Here is an 18892-nt window from a genome sequence, read left to right as displayed (position 1 = left end):
TCATTTGGAACTCAGTAGCTAGCCACTTCTTTATGTAAGTGAGGTATCCTACATCATTACCAATGAGTAGGATATCATATGCATGTAGAATCGATATGGCAATACTAGAGGGGGGTGAATAGCGTTGCTTACGAATATGTATACTTAAAAAATAATTTTAAGAATAACAAAAAATCAAACGAAATTTAAATGAACAAATGAAAAGAATAGGAGAAAGAAATGACACTAGGAATTTTTATAGTGGTTTGAAAATCCCTACTCCCTCTCCAAGACTCCTTAGGTATTTTAATACGCTGGTTCTCTTACGGGTGAGAAGCAAACCGATTGACCCTCTTTTATTTCCTAGGCTAAAGAGAAACGCCTAATCTTTTTTACTGGTTCAAGATCCAACCAATTGTGTTTTCTCACAATCGAAGGTGTACCCACACCTTAATACAAAACCCAAAAAATATGAAATGTGCAATACAAAGAAAATACCTCACTAAGGTGAATTTGCAAATTTCGCACTGATAATTTATCTCTCACACAAATATTGGAAACTTTTTGTGTGGAGAGAATGAAAGTTTGAGAGCAAAGTGATTTGAAGAGAGCAGAATGTTTGCTCTGATAATTGGTGTGAAGAATGGTGAAATTTGGTGGCTTTAAATAGAGTTTCGAAGATGAAATTTGGTCGTTGGATTTAGGGCAACAAAGGATTAATGATTAAGATTAAAAGTAGAGATAAGGAAAAGAATGAAGAAAATTATGGAGATTTTGAGAGATTGGTGGAGATTGAGAAATTATGTGAAATTGAGAAAAGATTGTGGAATTCAGAGAATTGTGGGAATTTAATTTGTTGAAATTGAAAGCGCCACGTGTCGTCACCTGATCCGTCCACGTCATCCACGACGTCACCAAATTTATTGATGCCACGTTACTACCAAATCATTGTCATAGTGACATAATTTAACTGTTAGATGCCATGTCACCTGCCACATTTGTTTTTTCCTCCCCAACTTGTTTTGGCTATAATTTATTCGTTTGAACTTTGATTTGAGTGATTCAAAATGTGTTGAATTCGTCTTTCAAATCTATACGCTATGGATACTTTGGAACTCTAAAATCATTAGTAAATAAAGCTTGTTATCATCAAAACATTTGGTGTGATTGCAGCTCGTAAAGCTGACATCGCATACAAATAAGAAGGCTATTATGTTGTTGACGATCTACTTATATACACAAGGCTAATCAACGTTTTGGTCAAAACCATAAGTTTTATCGCAGTATCAAACCTTATGTTCCAAGATTGAGATGCTTGTTTTAATTCGTAAATGGATCGTTTAAGCTTGCAGACTTTTTGCTCTTGACCTTGAGCTATGAACCCCTCGGGTTGAGACATATAAATACTTTCTTCAAGATTGCCATTCAGAAAAGTAGTCTTGATGTCCATTTGTCAAATCTCATAGTCATAATATGTGGCAATAGACAAAAGTATTCTTATGGACTTGGAGCATAGCTACAAGGGAGAAGGTTTCTTCATAGTACACCCTTTCCCTTTGTGTGTAGTCTTTCGCCACAAGCCTCACCTTGTAACTATGTACCTTTCCTTTGGCGTCTCTTTTTCCTTATAGATCCATTTGTACCCAATGAGTTTTATCCTATTGGGTTGGTATACAAGTTCCCAAACAGAATTGAAGTACATAGATTTCATTTTCAAGTCCATGGTTTTGACCCATTTGACCTTGTCCATATTTTCCTTTACCTATTTGTAGGTGAATGGATCCTCGATGCCATCATCGGGTATGAAAACTTGGGTTTCAATTAAACCCACCTAATGGTCAGGTTGTGACACAATCCTCACACTACGTCAAGGCACCCTCAATTCATGAGGTGGATGTGAATGACGTGATGTACTGGCTTCATCAACAACTCTTGTTGATGTGCCAGCTTGATCAACAATTCTTGTTGACATGTTTGTAGCCTCTTCGGAAAACTCGTTCGGAAAACTCGTTTACCACTACTTTACTTTGTGATTTATGATCTCGAATGTGATATTCTTCAAGAAAATGGCGTTCGTCAAAAGAAACACTCTGTTTTCTTAATATTCGAAGAAGAGTCCACCCATCGTATCTTTAGAGTAACCTATGAATAGGCATACGTTTGAACGATACTACAATTTCTTTGAGTTGGTCAGAAGCACGTGTGTCGTGCATCCCTTGTAACGCCCCAGAATTTCCAACATCCAGGAATGAGGACCGTTACTAAACAACCTAAACAGTTCCGCTTATACAAGAGAGTAAAACCACTAACCACCCAGACAAAGCAAAAATTCAACCCTTTTAATTATTCAACTTAAACCGGTGAACTTCTCACCTGCATATAAACAAAATAACTTGTCCTCCGTAGACAAGTAATACAATTCTCTTCTACTTGCGTTAAAGCTAAACGAACTTGGAGTAAACGACAATAGTCCAACAACCTATTCGACAGTGACTTAACCATGCAAAAATAATAGCAATCAACTAAATGCAGAAATCCACCACGCTTCCGATGCGCTACTATGATAACAACACTAAAAGAAAGAAAAACATCCAACTAAAGAGTTTATCCAAGCCCCAACTTCTAAAGTTAACGAGTTTTAAAATAAACAATCTTAACATACTTTCAATGGATCAAACGACCTAACTTTTAAGGAGAAGTCAAACTCAATAATAAAACAAGCTAAAGCTTTTACTAACCACCTGAACTTTGCACAACCAAGGTCTTAATATAGTACATAACCGAAACAAATAAACTCATAACAACCTGTTATAATCCCAATGAAACCACGAAAAACTAGTCATCGTCTTTCTTCTCGAGTATCCTCCACACCATCACCATGAACGTAACCTGAATCCTTACCTAAACACATAAATTGCAGAGGGGGTGAGTATAAAAATACTCTGTAAGCAGCCCTCTCTAACTACGCACAAACAACATGCTTAGTACAAACATTCGTTACAAAATATTAAAGTAGCATTCATGCATCAATAAATCATAACGTTCATTAACACACACATGCAATCAACGTAATCGCAACAACATGCATCAATAACAAAACAACATGCTCGAAATCACGACAGTAATCACAATGCGATAACAAGTAATCATGCACCGATAGATCATAACGGTTAATCAACACGCAAATACAAGCATCCAAGCTATCAAGACTCAAGTAACTTCGACCACAAGGACCATTGATCTCTAACTCCTTCACGCTGACTCTAAACCATCACACTATGTTAGTCCTCCAAGTCTAACTCTTTGAATCGTATCGATCCTTGGCATTTATCCCCAGCCCTGACATTCCTGTACAGAAACTTGGCGTTCGACCTTGACATTTATCCCCAAGGATTCGAACTAGGCTCCTCCATAATACTTCAAACCCATGAATACTATGTTAGTCCTCCAAGTCTAACTATTCAAATCGTATCGACCCTCGACATTTATCCCGAAGGCCCGACATCCTCTACAGAAGCTTGGCGTTTAACCTTGTCATTTATTCCCAAGGCCTTGATTTGTGCATCGACCCTTGACATTTATCCCCAAGGTCTTGATAACTACTCAGCGTATTGGTCATTGACCGTCACCACATCAAGACACAATACTCATCACGAAATAGACTCATCATGCCGACTCCCGACCTTTTGTACCTGGAGCCTCGACACTCATCTCTACTAAGACTGGCCTGTCGAACTTCAACCTTTTGCTCCTGGAGCCTCAACACCCAGTAGTGACGTAACCGCCTTGACCATCTCCCACGAGGCCATGAAACTCGTCTATCCACTTTTCATTACACGATAGACCGCACATTCGAATCATAGCCGTCTGCTAGGATTCTATCACATAATTCACAGGTCACCCACAATAAGGACTCTGAATAACCAAATGAATAGTCTTCATTTTTACTTCAGACAAATCACAGATAGTCCGTTCCACCACCTCAAACAACTCCAACTAATCCCTCCAAGGCATCTACAAGCTATTCACGCTTTTAATCACAACACAATTTTCCAGCATGCTTTTCATTGTACAGAGCAAAAGCAATAACCAGTAGCTTCCAACAAAGAAAACACAAAACTAAATAATATAAAACTAACACATGCATTTAATCTCAAACATGCTTTCAAACGTCAAAGGTTAATCACTTCAAACCATACTAATCAAAAACTTTCCAGTCATATGCAACAATTAAAAGCAATACATTTTCATAATGCATATCAAAAGGAACGACAACATGCAACCCAACCATATCCACTAGTAGTTCATAAAACCAAACCTAATGATTTCTAAATACATGAGATGCATTAATATAATAAAGTCCAGCACGAAACCATTCCAATAACACCCAGTAACGCATGCACCCACCCCTTCATGCTACTTAGACATAACCACGCCCTTCAGTCTTGCGTCGATCTCACACTTTAGCATTAAAAACAGAAAAATAGCAAGTTATATATACGTTACAGCCTTCGAAATCAATTATAAGAGGGTTCAAAGGGCATGTTACCGCAAAATTGACATCGTGTAGGTTTGGGTAACTTAGATCTAGCTTGCAAAGGCATGGGTAGCGTAAATTGGACTTCGAGCAGATGTAGGTAATCGTCGAACACCATAAAATGCTGCTGTTTGCATTTTACAATAGGGCTAAACACTCCAAATCCACTTTCGACGCTGCTGGGCGCTATAATAGAAGCACGAGCCACCGAGTCTAGGTTACTATGAGTCGTGGGTCACTTCTAAATGGTTGAGACGTTGCCAAAATGTTGGATATGCTGTAGAAATACAAAACAACCTTCAAAATATGTCGTTGCCGTCGCACAGAACCATTGGAGTTGCCACCTATGTTATGCCAGATGTTGCACCGTTGTAGAGGAAGAAGAAACATCGTGGATCAGAGGGATCGGAGGGAAACGCACACCACGACCAATGTTGTTGCTGGATCAAAGCTAGAATCGTCGTAAAGACGTGCCGCCACACTAGATTGAAGCTCGAGTCGCTGTGGAGATTGCGCCGCCATGAGGAAACACCGCAAATCGTCCTAGAGTTGAAGAACATGCTCCAGTCCGTGGGTGTGTCGCCGTTCACCACTTAATATATGGTCAAAAGAGGCAGTGGCTACTCGGGTTCCGTCGACAAACTGTGCCCACTTGAGAAGGAGGCTGGGCAAAAAGGGGGGGGTGGTGTGGGTGGCGGCTACAAGGGAGAGGGAGGAGGAATAGATTGGAATTTTGTAGGGTTTGTTTTGTTTTAAAACATTTTCCTTTATTTTATTTTCTTTTATTCCAAATTCCTTAATTTTGGTTTAAACTAAAAAGCAGAAATTCTCAATCCTAACAGAAGGTCTAAAACCAAATCCCAAAGGAAACACTTTAGTAAATAAAAGTAAAATCCACAACAACCCAACATAAAATGATTAACTTAAACTCTAAAACCCAAGAATAAAATCCAAAAATTAAAAATTAAACTTCCCAAAACCTTAGATTTAAGATTTAATTAAAAATCTCCTCCAAAGTTCGAAAACTTAATTTATCTTAATCCAACGAATTTCAACTTAATTCTAATTTACCCAAATTAGAACTTCAAATTAGAAATCAAATAATCTAATTAACAGCTGAAGGAAAAATCCAAATGCACAATTTAAATCTTAAAATAAAAATAACTCGAAAACTCGGGGTGTTACATCCCCAAATGTGGAAGTGACGTAAACTAGTTTTACGACCCTTCCATAGTTCAAAAGGTCTTTCATAAACACTTTTCGATTGAACTAAGTTCAAAATGTATACAGTAGTCTATACTGCGTAACCCCAAAACGAGTCAGGCAATTGAGCATAGCTCATCATTAATCGAACCATGTCTAACAGGGTTATGTCATTTGTCCTTTTTTATACACCATTCTGTTGAGCTGTACCAAGGGCTGAGAGTTGGGTGTGATTCCATGTTCTATCATATAGTCCTGAAATCTCAAGCTCATATACTCTCTTCCCTGATTGTGTCGAAGTGTTTTAATGGTCTTGCCTAATTGATTTTCAACTTCAATCTTGTACTCTTTGAACTTTTCAAGGGCTTCAGACTTGTGTTGCATTGGGTATAGATAACCATACGTTGAATAATCTATACTATACATAAATGGGGTTATGGAGGATAATCTTTCTCTACCAATTTTACCCTCAAATTTTTAATATATACCTATTTTGCCCTTCAAACTTTCAGGGGATGCGATTGGTCGATGTGTCTGTTGATTTAATACATATATCTTAAACATGTCTATTTTGCCCTTCAGAGTAATTAATTTCTTCCCTAAAAATATTTTAAGTGAAATATATTTTATAACTTTAAAATATAACCCAATATCTCTTTTATGAAAATAAAAAAAATATATTGTAAGAGTAATAATAATAAGTATTTTTTTTTTCATAAACTAAATATTTTACATAATTTTTTTAGTAAAGATCTTCAACAAAATATCTGGAATAAATAAAAGAAATTACATATTTCACTTTTTTTTGGTACTATAATTACCTATTTATCATTCGATTTAATAGCCATTCCATGAATCGCATAATTTACATTTTTATCTTCTTAAAATTTTAACATTTTTTTTAATGTCAATCATGCAGTATATTACTATTTTTAAATGAAGATTAATTCAAATTTTAGTATTAACTATCAACATGGCAAAATTTCTTCCTATATACATGCATTTAAACTTTAATTATCTATGATGTGTTTTTATTATCATTTTCTTGCTTTCATTATTTTTAAAATTCATGTGAAATATTTAATAATTAAGCATCAACAAAATTATATTCATTAAAATTTAAAATTTCACCATAAAAATTACATTCTAAAATTTTTAATCCATGTGGAATTCACGCGAATCTAACTAGTCATATATAAAAGAGATGAAGTATTCATACCCTGCTCGAGCTTTAACATCCATCGGATCACAAAGGTCCGAGTGTGTAAGTTCTAAGACTCTTTGGCTCTGTAACCTTTTCCAGTAAAAGGTCTTTTAGTCATCTTGCCTTCAAGACAAGATTCACATGGTGGTAAAGAGTCATCTTCTAACTCGTTTAGAAGGCCACTTTAGGGAGATTAATGTGACTCAATCTCAACTGCCAAAGATGGACATTTTCTTTAGGGAGAAACTATTTGCCTTTTTGTTTGAGTTTTAACATTTTTAATCAACTCAGTATTTAAATTGCTTTAGTAATGGTTGGTCTTAGCACTTACAAGTTGTTTTGAAGTTTAGCAAAACAAATATTCACACCATTTCTAAAAATGAACACCTCATTTGTATTAAAAGAAATGGAGTACATATGTTATATAAAACAAGAAATTGAAATTAAGTTCCTTTTAAATTTTGGAACTACGTACACATTATCTAATAATATATACTAATTCAACCCCCAGGTAGAGGTGTTCCCTTACGATCAGCTTATAGGCAATATTATATATTTAGTATTTTTATTATTTCATTTTAAACCTAAATAAGACAAGATAAATGACTACCCCTAATCATATTAGAAGATATAACCTAACGTCTAATCAATTTTAAATCCCTTCAAAATTAATTAACTTAGACTCTATGTTTGCATGCAATTCTTAATTATAGATTTTAATTTCTATTTGCCAAAATTTTTAACTCTTAATGCAACTTTATTTTCATCTGATTAATACAACACATATATTAATCAATTATGACAATAAAACATGCTATCATACATTATAACTATTATATACATATGATGCATGATCATGCTTAACATATGGCGGGATTTTAAAACTATATGTCTTACTTTATGCAACATATAATTCACAATAAAAATACATTCATAATGCATCAAAATAAATAGCTAAGTAGATCGGTTTCTGGTATTCTATGTTACTATTAACACAATCACCCACACATAACCGGAACTTGATTCATGATACCCACTTTATTCGGCATTATTTCAGCGTTGACTCATCTCTAATCGGACCCAAATCGACGTTACCCATCAGTTTTGGCATCGGAATAGCAATCCTATGGCCATTTGAACTCGAATTTGGGACCCCGAACCTCCTTGGTGTTGACCCACTCCTAACCCTGGAGATTCTAGTGCGAGTTAGTAGGTAACGAATCACCCCAAGCTTGGTTTCGATTAATTTAAGTGTTTCCAATGGATTTATAACGTAAATGTAATCTCGTTTGTTTTAGGGAATCCTTTGTCGAGCTTAGTAGCATCAGGGCCATTGTCTGTAAGTAGTTCTTACTTAAGGGGATTGTTTATTGTATGCTGTTATGAATTGGTTGCTTGTTGTGTGCCTATGAGTGTCAGTTGCATGATTGTTTGTGATTGAGGTTACCTTACAAATGTAATTGCATGATATATATTGTATCATGAGCTCTAGACAGGTGGAATGTAATAATGGTTGACAATGTGGCTGATGTTGTGTTCTGGTTGGGCTGTAATGTGAAAGTTATGTTAACTATTATGGTACTATAATTTGTTATTTCGAAAGCATACTGAATGTTTGTTAGAAGCGTGTTGTGTTGAAGTATGTTGGGTATCTATTGAATGTATATTGATCAAGTTGTTGGCTGTGAACTATACACGTTGTTGTTGGATCACGCTAGGCTATTTTATGTTGATTGGTATTTATGTATGTTTTCTGTATATCGCATACTGGTCTGTTATGAGGTGATTGATGCATGGGTCATCGCTTAGTTGCATGTAGGAATCTGGTGAGAGTTAAGGTTATGTTGTGAAGCGAATGGGTGAGTATCAGGGTCAGGGGGCTGATACGTCACTGGTTGGATATTGAGGTGTAGGGAATAAAGGTCGGGGTTGATACGCCAAACTGTGGACAAAAATAAGTGTCGAGGCTTCGGGTACAAAGGTCTAGGGTCGATGTGATGAGTCTTAAAGGTAACGCAAGTATTGGTGCCTTGAGAAGAAATGACAAGGACCAATATGTTGCGAAGCCATCAAGGCCTTGGATAGATGGTCAAGGGACGATGCAATAGTTCGAGGCCTTGAGTACAAAGGTCAAGGAATCGAACGCCAAGCGCTGTAGAGAAGTGTCGAGGCCCTGGGTACAAAGGTTAGGGGTCGATACGATTCGATGGAATAAGTCCTACAGGAATAGGAAAGAGAACTAAGGAGTTCAGAGAAGGGTCGATGCCTTAGATATGCGTGGTTAGGGGTCGGCGCAACAATTTGAGTCCTTGGGTACAAAGGTCAAGGGTAGAACATCAAGTGCCGTAGAGAAGTGTTGAGGCCCTAGGTACAAAAGTCAGGGGTCGATACGACTCGAAGGAGTAAGCCTTTGAGAAACAAGAAAACAAACTAGTGAATTGAGATGAAATGATGGGTTTGGCATGTAGGTTGCATGTTCAGATATGTTTATATTTCTATTATGTAAAGCATGATGATTTGTTATGCATGTCGTTTGAACTTTCTGTGATAAGCATGCTGTTTGTGCGTGACCCTTCAGGTATGTACTGCTTACTGGGTACCGTGGTTGTACTCACCCCTTATTTTCTCACCATATTTTGTAGGTAACAGGGTTACTCTTTGCAATGGTGGTGGCGAGGAGGAGGCTTGATCGGAAAGACCATTAGTTGTGCTGCGTGCACTTAACTTCTTTTAGTTCGGATAGTTACAGCTATTCTATCTTGTAGTTAAATTGTTAATGGTTGGTTCTGTTTAGTTTTATGGGTTAAAGGATGTTTTAAGTTGTCAGCTCACTGCTCTTTGGGGTTATTAGTTTTGTTTAGCTTTTCGAAGTGTGGGGTTGTAATCTATTAAGAATAATTATTGATACATTTGGTCATGTTGATATTCAATTAGCTTTTACTTCGTTGCCATTCTAGATCTTAATATTCGTTTAGTGGATAGTTTATGGTTGCTAAAGTTTTCTTTTAGAAGTTTGGATAAGTTGAAGTTATTATTAGATGGATTATCTATAAAGGATTTGAGTTTTGGATAAATCTTGAGTGTTGTTGGTTAGTTTGTTTAAACACTTGTAAATGTTATTAAACAGAGTAGCGCAACGGAAGCGTGGTGAGGCGAATGTGTGGTGGTTTTAATTCTCTAGTACGAGTGGTGCTTTTTAGGTAGTTTCAGTAACGGTCTTGGTTTGAAATGTTGAAAATCCTGGGGCGTTTGGGGCGTTACAAGTATTCTTGTTTGCATAAGACTCAGATTCTTTGAGCATCCAACAATCATATAGAAGATTGCATTTCCATTTCACAACAGATTCCAAATTGAAGTAATGAAAAAAATAAGAGAATTGTTCAAGCAATGGGAACATCCAAGTGAGCCGCGAGTATTTAAGAACGCAACCAGTCATACCCAACTCCACATTTTAATAAAAGTTGACGTGCTAGGGATAATTTGTGTAATATCCATCTAAAATTCTCACAATTTACATTCACCCTACATTTCATATTAACTGAATTTAAAAGTAGTCTAAAAAAAACACTAAATTTCTTTCCCAATATCACTAAATGAGTATTAGCTGATGAATCATATAACCGGCGGTCTTGAAAATAACACTCTATGCTAATGTAGCGCGAGTAGATGAATTAATTTGAACTTTAAAATAAAGACTATTCTTCTATCTAGCATACCCAAAACCAAACTATACATGCACACACCAAAATTGACAAAAATAATCACATAAACGAAAAATCATAATTCACAATTTACAATCTGTAGGTCTCCAGATACAAAATTCATTAAAATAGAAAAAAATAATAAGTGAAACAATTACCAGTTTGCGTAGCTTCTTGATTAGAGCCATTGGCTTTCTTGTCAAATCCCTTCGAAACCTAAAACAGAAAATTGAGGAGAAGGGTCAAGACCAGGAAATAAATCATTAAAAAAGATTACCATATTTCATTTGAACTACCTTGTGCTAGCCGCCACAGTGAAGAGCTTGACTAGCTCATTTGTGGAAATGTTGAGGATAGCATCCAAGTCGACTCCGTGGATACTGAACTTCTTGAACGTCATCTTTTTTGGCCCACCTGCTGCTTCCAAATCGGGATTGTCATCCACCATGGTTGGGGTCTAGAAATCGAAATATGGCCTAGGGTGAGTGCAATTACGATTCTGGCAGCTAGGACCTTCGAGTGCCCGATATGAAAATTTTGAAATTCTTAAAAATAGAACCCTAGATTGCAAAGAGAAATCCCAATGAAGAAAAAGACTCACAACTACAAAAAAGAATGCATGTGAAATCTGCTGAAGTTGAAGCTGAACGAATAAAGAAGAAGATTGATTGAGTGCGACTTGAAATTGCGAATGAAGAACACGATGCTGCAAACGAAGAAAATCCCAACGAGGAAGAAGAACGTGTGCCAGATGTGATTAATAACAGAAAAGGGTGAAATTCGAATAGTTAAAATTAAAAAAATAAGAATTATGATTTTTTGCTATATTTGCAAATTTAAAAACAAGTTGACATTTTTTAAATATACAAAAAGTTTTAGCTACCCAAAACAATTTCCCTATATTTTATTCTTGTTCGTATCATTAAAAATAAAAAATATATATATATAAATAGAAATAAAATATTTCATTACAAATAATTCTTGGATTCATTTTATTTATTTATTCATACAATTATTGTGTGAATTCAAACTGACGATATTTTAATTTAAAATAGGTGTCTTAAAAAATTGGGATGTGCCCAAATGATTCTTGGATTATTTGTTATTGAAACGGTTGTTTTTCTACATATCCAACTTGTGTTATAATGAATATGCGTTATTGCTTTATAGTATACTTCAACCAAACATTAAACTAAGTTTAATTTTTTCACTGCTTAAACTTAATTGTTGAATAAGATTTTGTTAGTCTCTAATTGCATATATATGTTCTTTGTAAAACTTAGCTAAGTCACTAAATATTTTTTTCATCCAATAAATGAATAATTGCATTAAATTTGTCTGTTTTCCTGAATTGAATTTACCATTCTTATTTTTCCTTTCTTCTTCCTTTCGATGAGAAGGAGAGCTAAATAATAAAAAAATGATATAAATTTAGAAAATATTAATGTTAGATCCAAATAGAAAATGTGTTTCTCCCAATAAAGCAAATTTTGTGGAAAAATGAATTGTTTGATTCTATATCATAATTGAATGCAAATACATTTAACCAATTATATTGACAAAATAAAGTAAGAGATAAAATGGGTATATATATTAGATGATAACCCTCATTTTAATATCAAAAAGTGAAATATCGAAAAAATGTCAGGTGCTTCTTGGCCTCGTTATCTCCCTTGTGTTAGTGGTACTTGCACATACTCTTCCTATTGCACTTTGGGTTTAGGTTAGTATTTTTTGTGTCTCTAAAATTAAATATCTTTTGTTTGATTAAGAATCTAAAATTGGGTTCATACACGGTGTAAGTTTAGATGGCCAGAACTACTTGGAAAGAAAGAGGGAGTGGCGAAAGTAGTAATTGAAACCGAAACTCCTTTTGTGACGGTTGTTTTTATTAGACCCGGCATGGTTGGACTCCCTAATTTTTGTTGCAATCGTGTAAACGTTGTCCGTGATACGGGTGGAAATGTCTCTAGTGTCCCATTCATTGGTTGACAAAATCAATGGAAAAAAAGGTGACGTCATGTCATAGCTACAGTTTGTTTGTTGTACTGAGTTGTATAAAAAACTATATCTTAAAGTTGAATAAATGCATTTATTTATTTGCTAACATTGTGTTTGCTTATGGTTATTAGAACAATATATTAAGAAAAGAAATAAGAGATGATCCCTCCTACTGAAATTATTATTGAGTTATATTTTTTCTAATTTGAGCTCTATTGTATAGGGAAGTTACCTTTATTTTAAAATTCAAGTAGTTAGTTTAATACTTAAAAAATATATTCGATAAGATGTCGAAGATAATTTTTAACATTAAAAAGATGTAAAATAAACTTTTAGAGAGAATTACAAAAATATCACAAATGAATAAGGTTTAAATTTAACAAAAATGACATAATTTGCAAATTTATACAATCACACGAGACCAACTAAAACTCACTTTGTGACATTTAAAAAAAAGTAATAAAAATGAATGATAATTTTATAAATACATATTTATTTTATGTCATTTAATATACTTTTTTTCCAAATTTAATTATCAATAATTTTTTAATTTAGTTTTTTTTTTGTTGAAAATCTTGTATTATTACATCTCGTCCCTCAGTCTATTTGGAGAAAGCACTCAAGCTTGTTATAAAAAAGTTGAAGTGGTGTACCAGATAAAGAAACAATTAAAATCACTTGCAATTCAAGGTTTTTTCGAGACTTGAACTTAATGTTTTTAGTTGTCACTCTAGATACACTAGTCTTTCAATATATATAATTTCTAAAGTTAGTTCCCACTTAAAGTTGGAGTGGATGAGATCTTAAAGTTTGATGTTGAATTTGGGGGAAGATAAAGTAAAGAATGTTGTATTTAAGAGAAATTTAGTTATTTTCTCTTTATAACAATATTAGTAACAAATAAAGATTCTTCTCATTTTAGTAAAACAAACTCAACATCATTAAAAATGTCATTAAAGTAATTAGAAGAGATAGGAGAAATATGATTATAATGATTTAAGTTTCATCATAAAAATCATCTTATCTAAAGTCAAACAAAGTCTTATCTCTTAAAAGGAAAAATGAATGTCATAAATAATTTGTTGAAACAAAAAACAACGAAGATATTTTACATTTTGTTATATTACTTTTAAAAGTCAATGTTAACAAATATAAGGCTCATCTTATTGTTATGGTCTCAATTCTTAACGCTGACATTAATTTTTAGAGATGTTTTCTATGACTTCTTCTTTCAAGTAAATGACAATACTTAAAACTTTTTTTTTTGTGTAAGATGAATATAAATATTGGTTTCTTAATTGTATCATTTATGAAATCAATAAGCTTATATATTTTAGAGACTTTTGATCTAGTAACTCAAACTTTCAAAAGGTTTACATTCATTTGAGATCTCAATAAAGAATTTTTTATCTGCGATTTCATAATATTCATTACATGGTGATATTATGACATGTAATATTGGAAGGTAATAAGAATAATAATTATGAATTACAGGTTTAGTGGGATTACATTTATTTTCCTAGTATAATATGTCTACGACATAATAAAGGCTTTGTTAGAGGATAAAAACTTGCATGAACATATCTCTTTTATATTGTGAAATGATATTGTAAGATCAATCTCAAGTAACATTGAGAATTCACACAAGAACTATATTGAAAGGTATTGCAAGTTTTCTAGCATAAAGATTTATGCACTAGGGGATATTGAAATCACTATTGGAGACAAGTTCACTTTCAATAGATCAGGTCCCTCGAATAATAAAGTAAAAGAAAAAATTCATGCTTAAAGTGTACATGCTTCCGTTGCAGTATTCATATCAAGAATGAAAGGTAATTTTTGATAACTCTTAATTGGATCTGAAGAGTTCTAAGGTGTTTAATAAAAAAAAAAGGTTACTGCTCACTCATCAAAATCATATTAATTAGAGATCATAAGACTATTTGATTTTGATAATTTCAGTTGCCATCTAGATCCATCTTTGAGGCTATATTCACTAATAGGTTAAAGGATACTACTATCACATGGTAGAGAGTCGCTTTAGTCTCTTTCACCACTAAAGTCTGTGTTCATAGCATTTTGTATGTGGCAAAAAACTTAAGAATATGGTTGTTAGATTTTGTCATTAGGTTGTTTTGACAAAGATTTGTATTTTTTCCATATTGCAACAACAAAAGCCTTTGTATGAATATTTAAGCTTTAGTTGATAAAGAAAATTCAAAGTATCTTTGTTTAAAGAAATGTAACTCCATCATTGTGGATCCGCTCATTAAGGACTTTTACAAAAGTTTTACAAGCATAATGGTCATATAGATGTGAAAATTATGGTATGCCAGTTGAGTGGGAGTTTGTGTTGTCTCGAATTAGACATGTGGTTTTTTTCTTTTCTGCAGAATAAATAAGATGATTTATTTTGTTACTCTGAATAATTTTCTTTCTAAATGTAGTTTAACATAAAGCTAGGAAGCATAAATTTCGATCTCTTTAAAGAATAAAGTTGGACCAGTTTGAAATAGACATGTTTAGATCACATAACATGTAATTCTCATGCTGCTCTTCCACACTTTGATCCATGACATTGAGTATATTTGGTGTGGTGATCATTGAAGGTTGAGTCACAACTATACATGTGACAAAAGTCACTTTGGTTCCTCATCAATATGAGAGATGGACCGGATTGATATTAAAGGGAAATTTATTTTAATAGCATTGAGTTGTGCACTAAAGAATAAATTAATATAATTGCTAGTAAAGAAAATTGTTACCTAAGTGAGAGATTGTTGGCATTAATTTAATAATTAATTCATATATGGGTGACAAATTAAAGAGTAATTATATTTGGGTTATTTAATGGGCATATGAGTGATCTTAATTACGGGCACATGACCTCCCATTGACTGGTGTGACTTGCTAAGTAGATACTAGCCCATTAATCTTAGGGATTATTGGAAACCCTAGGATTAACTTATAAATATATGGTTATGGTCCCAATGCACTATGTAGCCTCCTGTTTCCATCAACAAAGAGTATTGCCCATATTTGGTCCGGGTTGAATAGTTAAGGAAAGCCACAAAACCACAACTACTTACATGTCAGATCAACCTATTAAAGGTTCCAGGTAATTCTAATGTTATTAAAGATTTTGGTTTTCTTCCATGTTTAGATCCGTAGTCTTGATTGTTATATAATTATATGGCTTTTATTCTAAAATAATTATGAATGAGGATTTGTTTAAATTTTGCAACAAGAACTTCAGTAGGGAGTAGATAAGTATGAAGCAAACAACAAGAGGGCAAAAATCTTGAGGTTGAGAGTCTTCTTCATAATGTATGTCGATTTCTCACGAGTTGTTGTTTAGGGGAATGCACCTTACCTTCGTTATAGTTGCTCTCTTCTTAATATAAATAGAGAGAGAGACTGATAGAGTGTGAGGTCTCCCTTAAGTCTAGCATCCATAGGCGAGCGGCACTTCGTGCCAGCGGACTTTGGGGACCACTAACATCCTTTGCTTCCCACTGTCTCAAAGAACAAGGAGAGTAACAATGTCGTGAGTGGTCCCCTAAGGTGCATCACAATTTGGTAGAAGGTGTAAGCACTCTGCATGCTTGTTGTCCTCCGTAAAGGGTGTTTAAGAATTCGAGACTCTATTTTTGGTGTGCTCAAATTCACTTCCATGTGCTTGGATATACTGGATTCTTTGCTCGAACTGGACCGCATGCTTGGATGGATCGTGAAAACGCGACACCTTGATTTTTTCGATAACAATGGTCTTTGTAAACATTGTATTTGGTCTGACTCCCTTTTTATTTGTATTATTTATTATTTTACTGATCTTTATTTTAGTTAGTTTTAATTTTATTTATTTTCGTAGTAAAAAGTACAGTTGGTTAATTTAAAAAGTAAGCTAATTCTCTTTTCTGATTTCTTTCCCTTGTCAAACTCTATCATTTTTCTCTACTTTCCGTTTCCTAATTTTCTCTAGTTTTATTTGAATCACATTATGTTACGTACCGTTGCTTGTGTGTGTATTTAGGAGGGGAAGTTTTCTATAGAAAATGGAATAAGAGGGAAACACATAAAAAATAACGCAGAGGAAGAATAGTAGATTTTTGTTTCTCTTCTAGTAAAGTCAACATTTCTCTCTCTCGAAACACCCATTTTGTTTTTCTTTTTTATTTTCCTTTTATTTGTCTTTCTCTCCACAATTCACCATTTTCCTCCATCTTCATATTTTACATTGTCTTCACCTCCGATAATAGTTTCGGTAATGGATCCGACGGCAGCCCGACCAACTCAAGTGGGTGGCAGCGGTGCAGCACCCACAGTGGTAGACCCTCCAGCAGCAGGTTCTTGCGACGATAGCGACTGCAGCCCTTCTGGTGGCCTGATTTACTACAAATTCTTGCGGCACCCACGATTTCGAACAATGACCAGAGACTCTGAAAACTTGCAATCCACGGTGTAGCTATCTCCCAGCACTAGCAAGTCCGGACGAGCTCTGGCAGCACACCCACGGGCCACAGCAGTACCCGACAACTTCCTGCACCAAAGACAACACCTCCCAACCCATTTTGACAGCACACCATAGACCTTCGACATCGATAGACATCTCGACCCATTATGACCGAACGACGAATGACAATAGTTTTCAAACGGCTTCCATTCTGGACATCAAGACACTTGGGTAAAGGTGGGTGAAAAGTAATTTTGGAAATGAATTTTTTTTTCAAGGAAAATTCTGTTTTTGGAGAGGAACTCTTTGTTTTTTTAATAAGGAGAATTTTGTTTTTGGAAAAAAAGTTTGTTTTAATAAGGAAAAGTTATTGAGAATGTTGATTTTTTTTTAGTAAAAGAAAATGAGTGAAAAAAAACCTTTTAAAAATGAGTAAAATATTTGGTAGATATTATTTGTTTCTAAAATAAAATGCGTTTTTTTAAGGTAAATAAAAAAAGAATTTTGAAAGAAACAAATTGTTTTAATAATAAAATTTTAAAATAAGGTTTTTTCCAAAGAAAATAAAAGATTTTTTTAGAAACGAACAAGTTTTGAAATCTATTTTTTTTAAAGAATAATTTTTTCTAAATTTGATAATTATTTCAAAAACTCCGATGACGGCAAGATTAGAACAAATATTTTTCCAATATTCTCGAGGGGATTAAATTTCCTAATTGTTCTTGTGCTACTAAAAATTTTTAATTCATGTCTTATTGTAAAATGTGATTTAATAAATTTGGGATGTTAAAAATAAAACACAAAAATATTTTTTCATTTAGACCAATAAAAAATAGGATAATTTAAGAAAAACTTTGGTAGCAGTTTTTTAAAACGGGTGTTGTATGTTGCTATCACCTTATTACACTCAATCGATTCCCGAACCAAAATCTATTTTTTGGCAGACCAAGTTTTTTTTTTAAAAAAAATAGGTGATCAATCACACCTCATGGATGGTTGATGCCAACTTCAAGCCTCTTGTCTCGAAAGAGACCCTTTGAGAGAGAACATTGGTCACTTCGCGTCGCGATGACGTTGCGACAACTTGGGTACTGGGGACATTAAGAGAGTCGAGCCTTTATTTTTTAAGTTATTATCTTCTTACAAAATATTTTGGTCCATTATTTTCTCTGTTTTATTTTTTGGTACATGTTATCTTTTTCAATTATTAACAGAATAAAGCCTTTATTTTTGTTAGTTATTAAGCCTTACCCTATAGTAAAATAACATTACATTTACATGCATTTAGAATCTATTGATTGCATATCATATCACTTTATAGTATATTTAGATAAGTTTTTTTCTTCCATTGAGAAAAATTAAACTAAAAAAAAAAAAAACTTTGTCTTTCCATGCATCATGTCTCATGTGTCCAATCTCATAATTTAAACACAAATTATCTAGCATGCATCATTTTGCATTTTCATATCATAAACTAAAAATGTATCATTTCATTTGTCCATGAAAAAAAAACAAAATAAAAATTGTATGACTCCACATGTCCATATCAACTTTTGCATGCATCATTTCATGTGTTCATAATCATTTTCAAAATTTCCCCCCAACTTGTGATCAACATTTGCATAATATAACATCATATAATGTATATCAATTCCATTTTACAAAAACAAAATCATAATTTTTGTGCATTCTTCATTACATAATCAATAATAACTTTCACTAGTTTCTTTTAGAAAGTAGCTCAACAACCACATATTTTCCGTTCTGCAAGGTACGTAAAGCGAAAAACATGGGAGAACTAAATACTAAGCTAG

General features: G+C 33.9%; 1 protein-coding gene across 1 annotated transcript; it reads right to left on the bottom strand.

Annotated features, from left to right (window-relative positions):
• Positions 1 to 2701: 2701 nt before the first annotated feature.
• LOC111024643 (small ribosomal subunit protein uS19x-like) lies at positions 2702 to 11336 on the bottom strand. The gene is made up of 3 exons (XM_088121030.1): positions 10921 to 11336; positions 10783 to 10840; positions 2702 to 2880 (listed from the first exon to the last, which is right to left on the bottom strand). The coding sequence occupies exons 1-3, from the start codon at positions 11070 to 11072 to the stop codon at positions 2815 to 2817; spliced, it is 276 nt and encodes a 91-aa protein (XP_087977156.1). The 5' UTR covers positions 11073 to 11336; the 3' UTR covers positions 2702 to 2814.
• Positions 11337 to 18892: the final 7556 nt, after the last annotated feature.

This window comes from Momordica charantia, assembly GCF_013281855.1.
Source record: "Momordica charantia cultivar OHB3-1 chromosome 2 unlocalized genomic scaffold, Mcharantia_2.0 BLBB01000002.1, whole genome shotgun sequence".
Classification (NCBI taxonomy): domain Eukaryota; kingdom Viridiplantae; phylum Streptophyta; class Magnoliopsida; order Cucurbitales; family Cucurbitaceae; genus Momordica; species Momordica charantia.
The sequence above is the reverse complement of the archived record's forward strand: the minus strand, read 5'-3'. Positions and strand labels throughout refer to the sequence as shown.

What these genes read in the sequence shown, in the direction of transcription:
- LOC111024643 (XM_088121030.1), bottom strand. Translation starts at nt 11,072, where the DNA reads ATGGTGGATGACAATCCCGATTTGGAAGCAGCAGGTGGGCCAAAAAAG. An exon ending in ACTGTGGCGGCTAGCACAAG is followed by an intron (nt 10,841 to 10,920) that starts GTAGTTCAAATG and finishes TTTCTGTTTTAG; the next exon opens with GTTTCGAAGGGATTTGACAA. An exon ending in TCAAGAAGCTACGCAAACTG is followed by an intron (nt 2,881 to 10,782) that starts GTAATTGTTTCA and finishes TTATGTGTTTAG; the next exon opens with GTAAGGATTCAGGTTACGTT.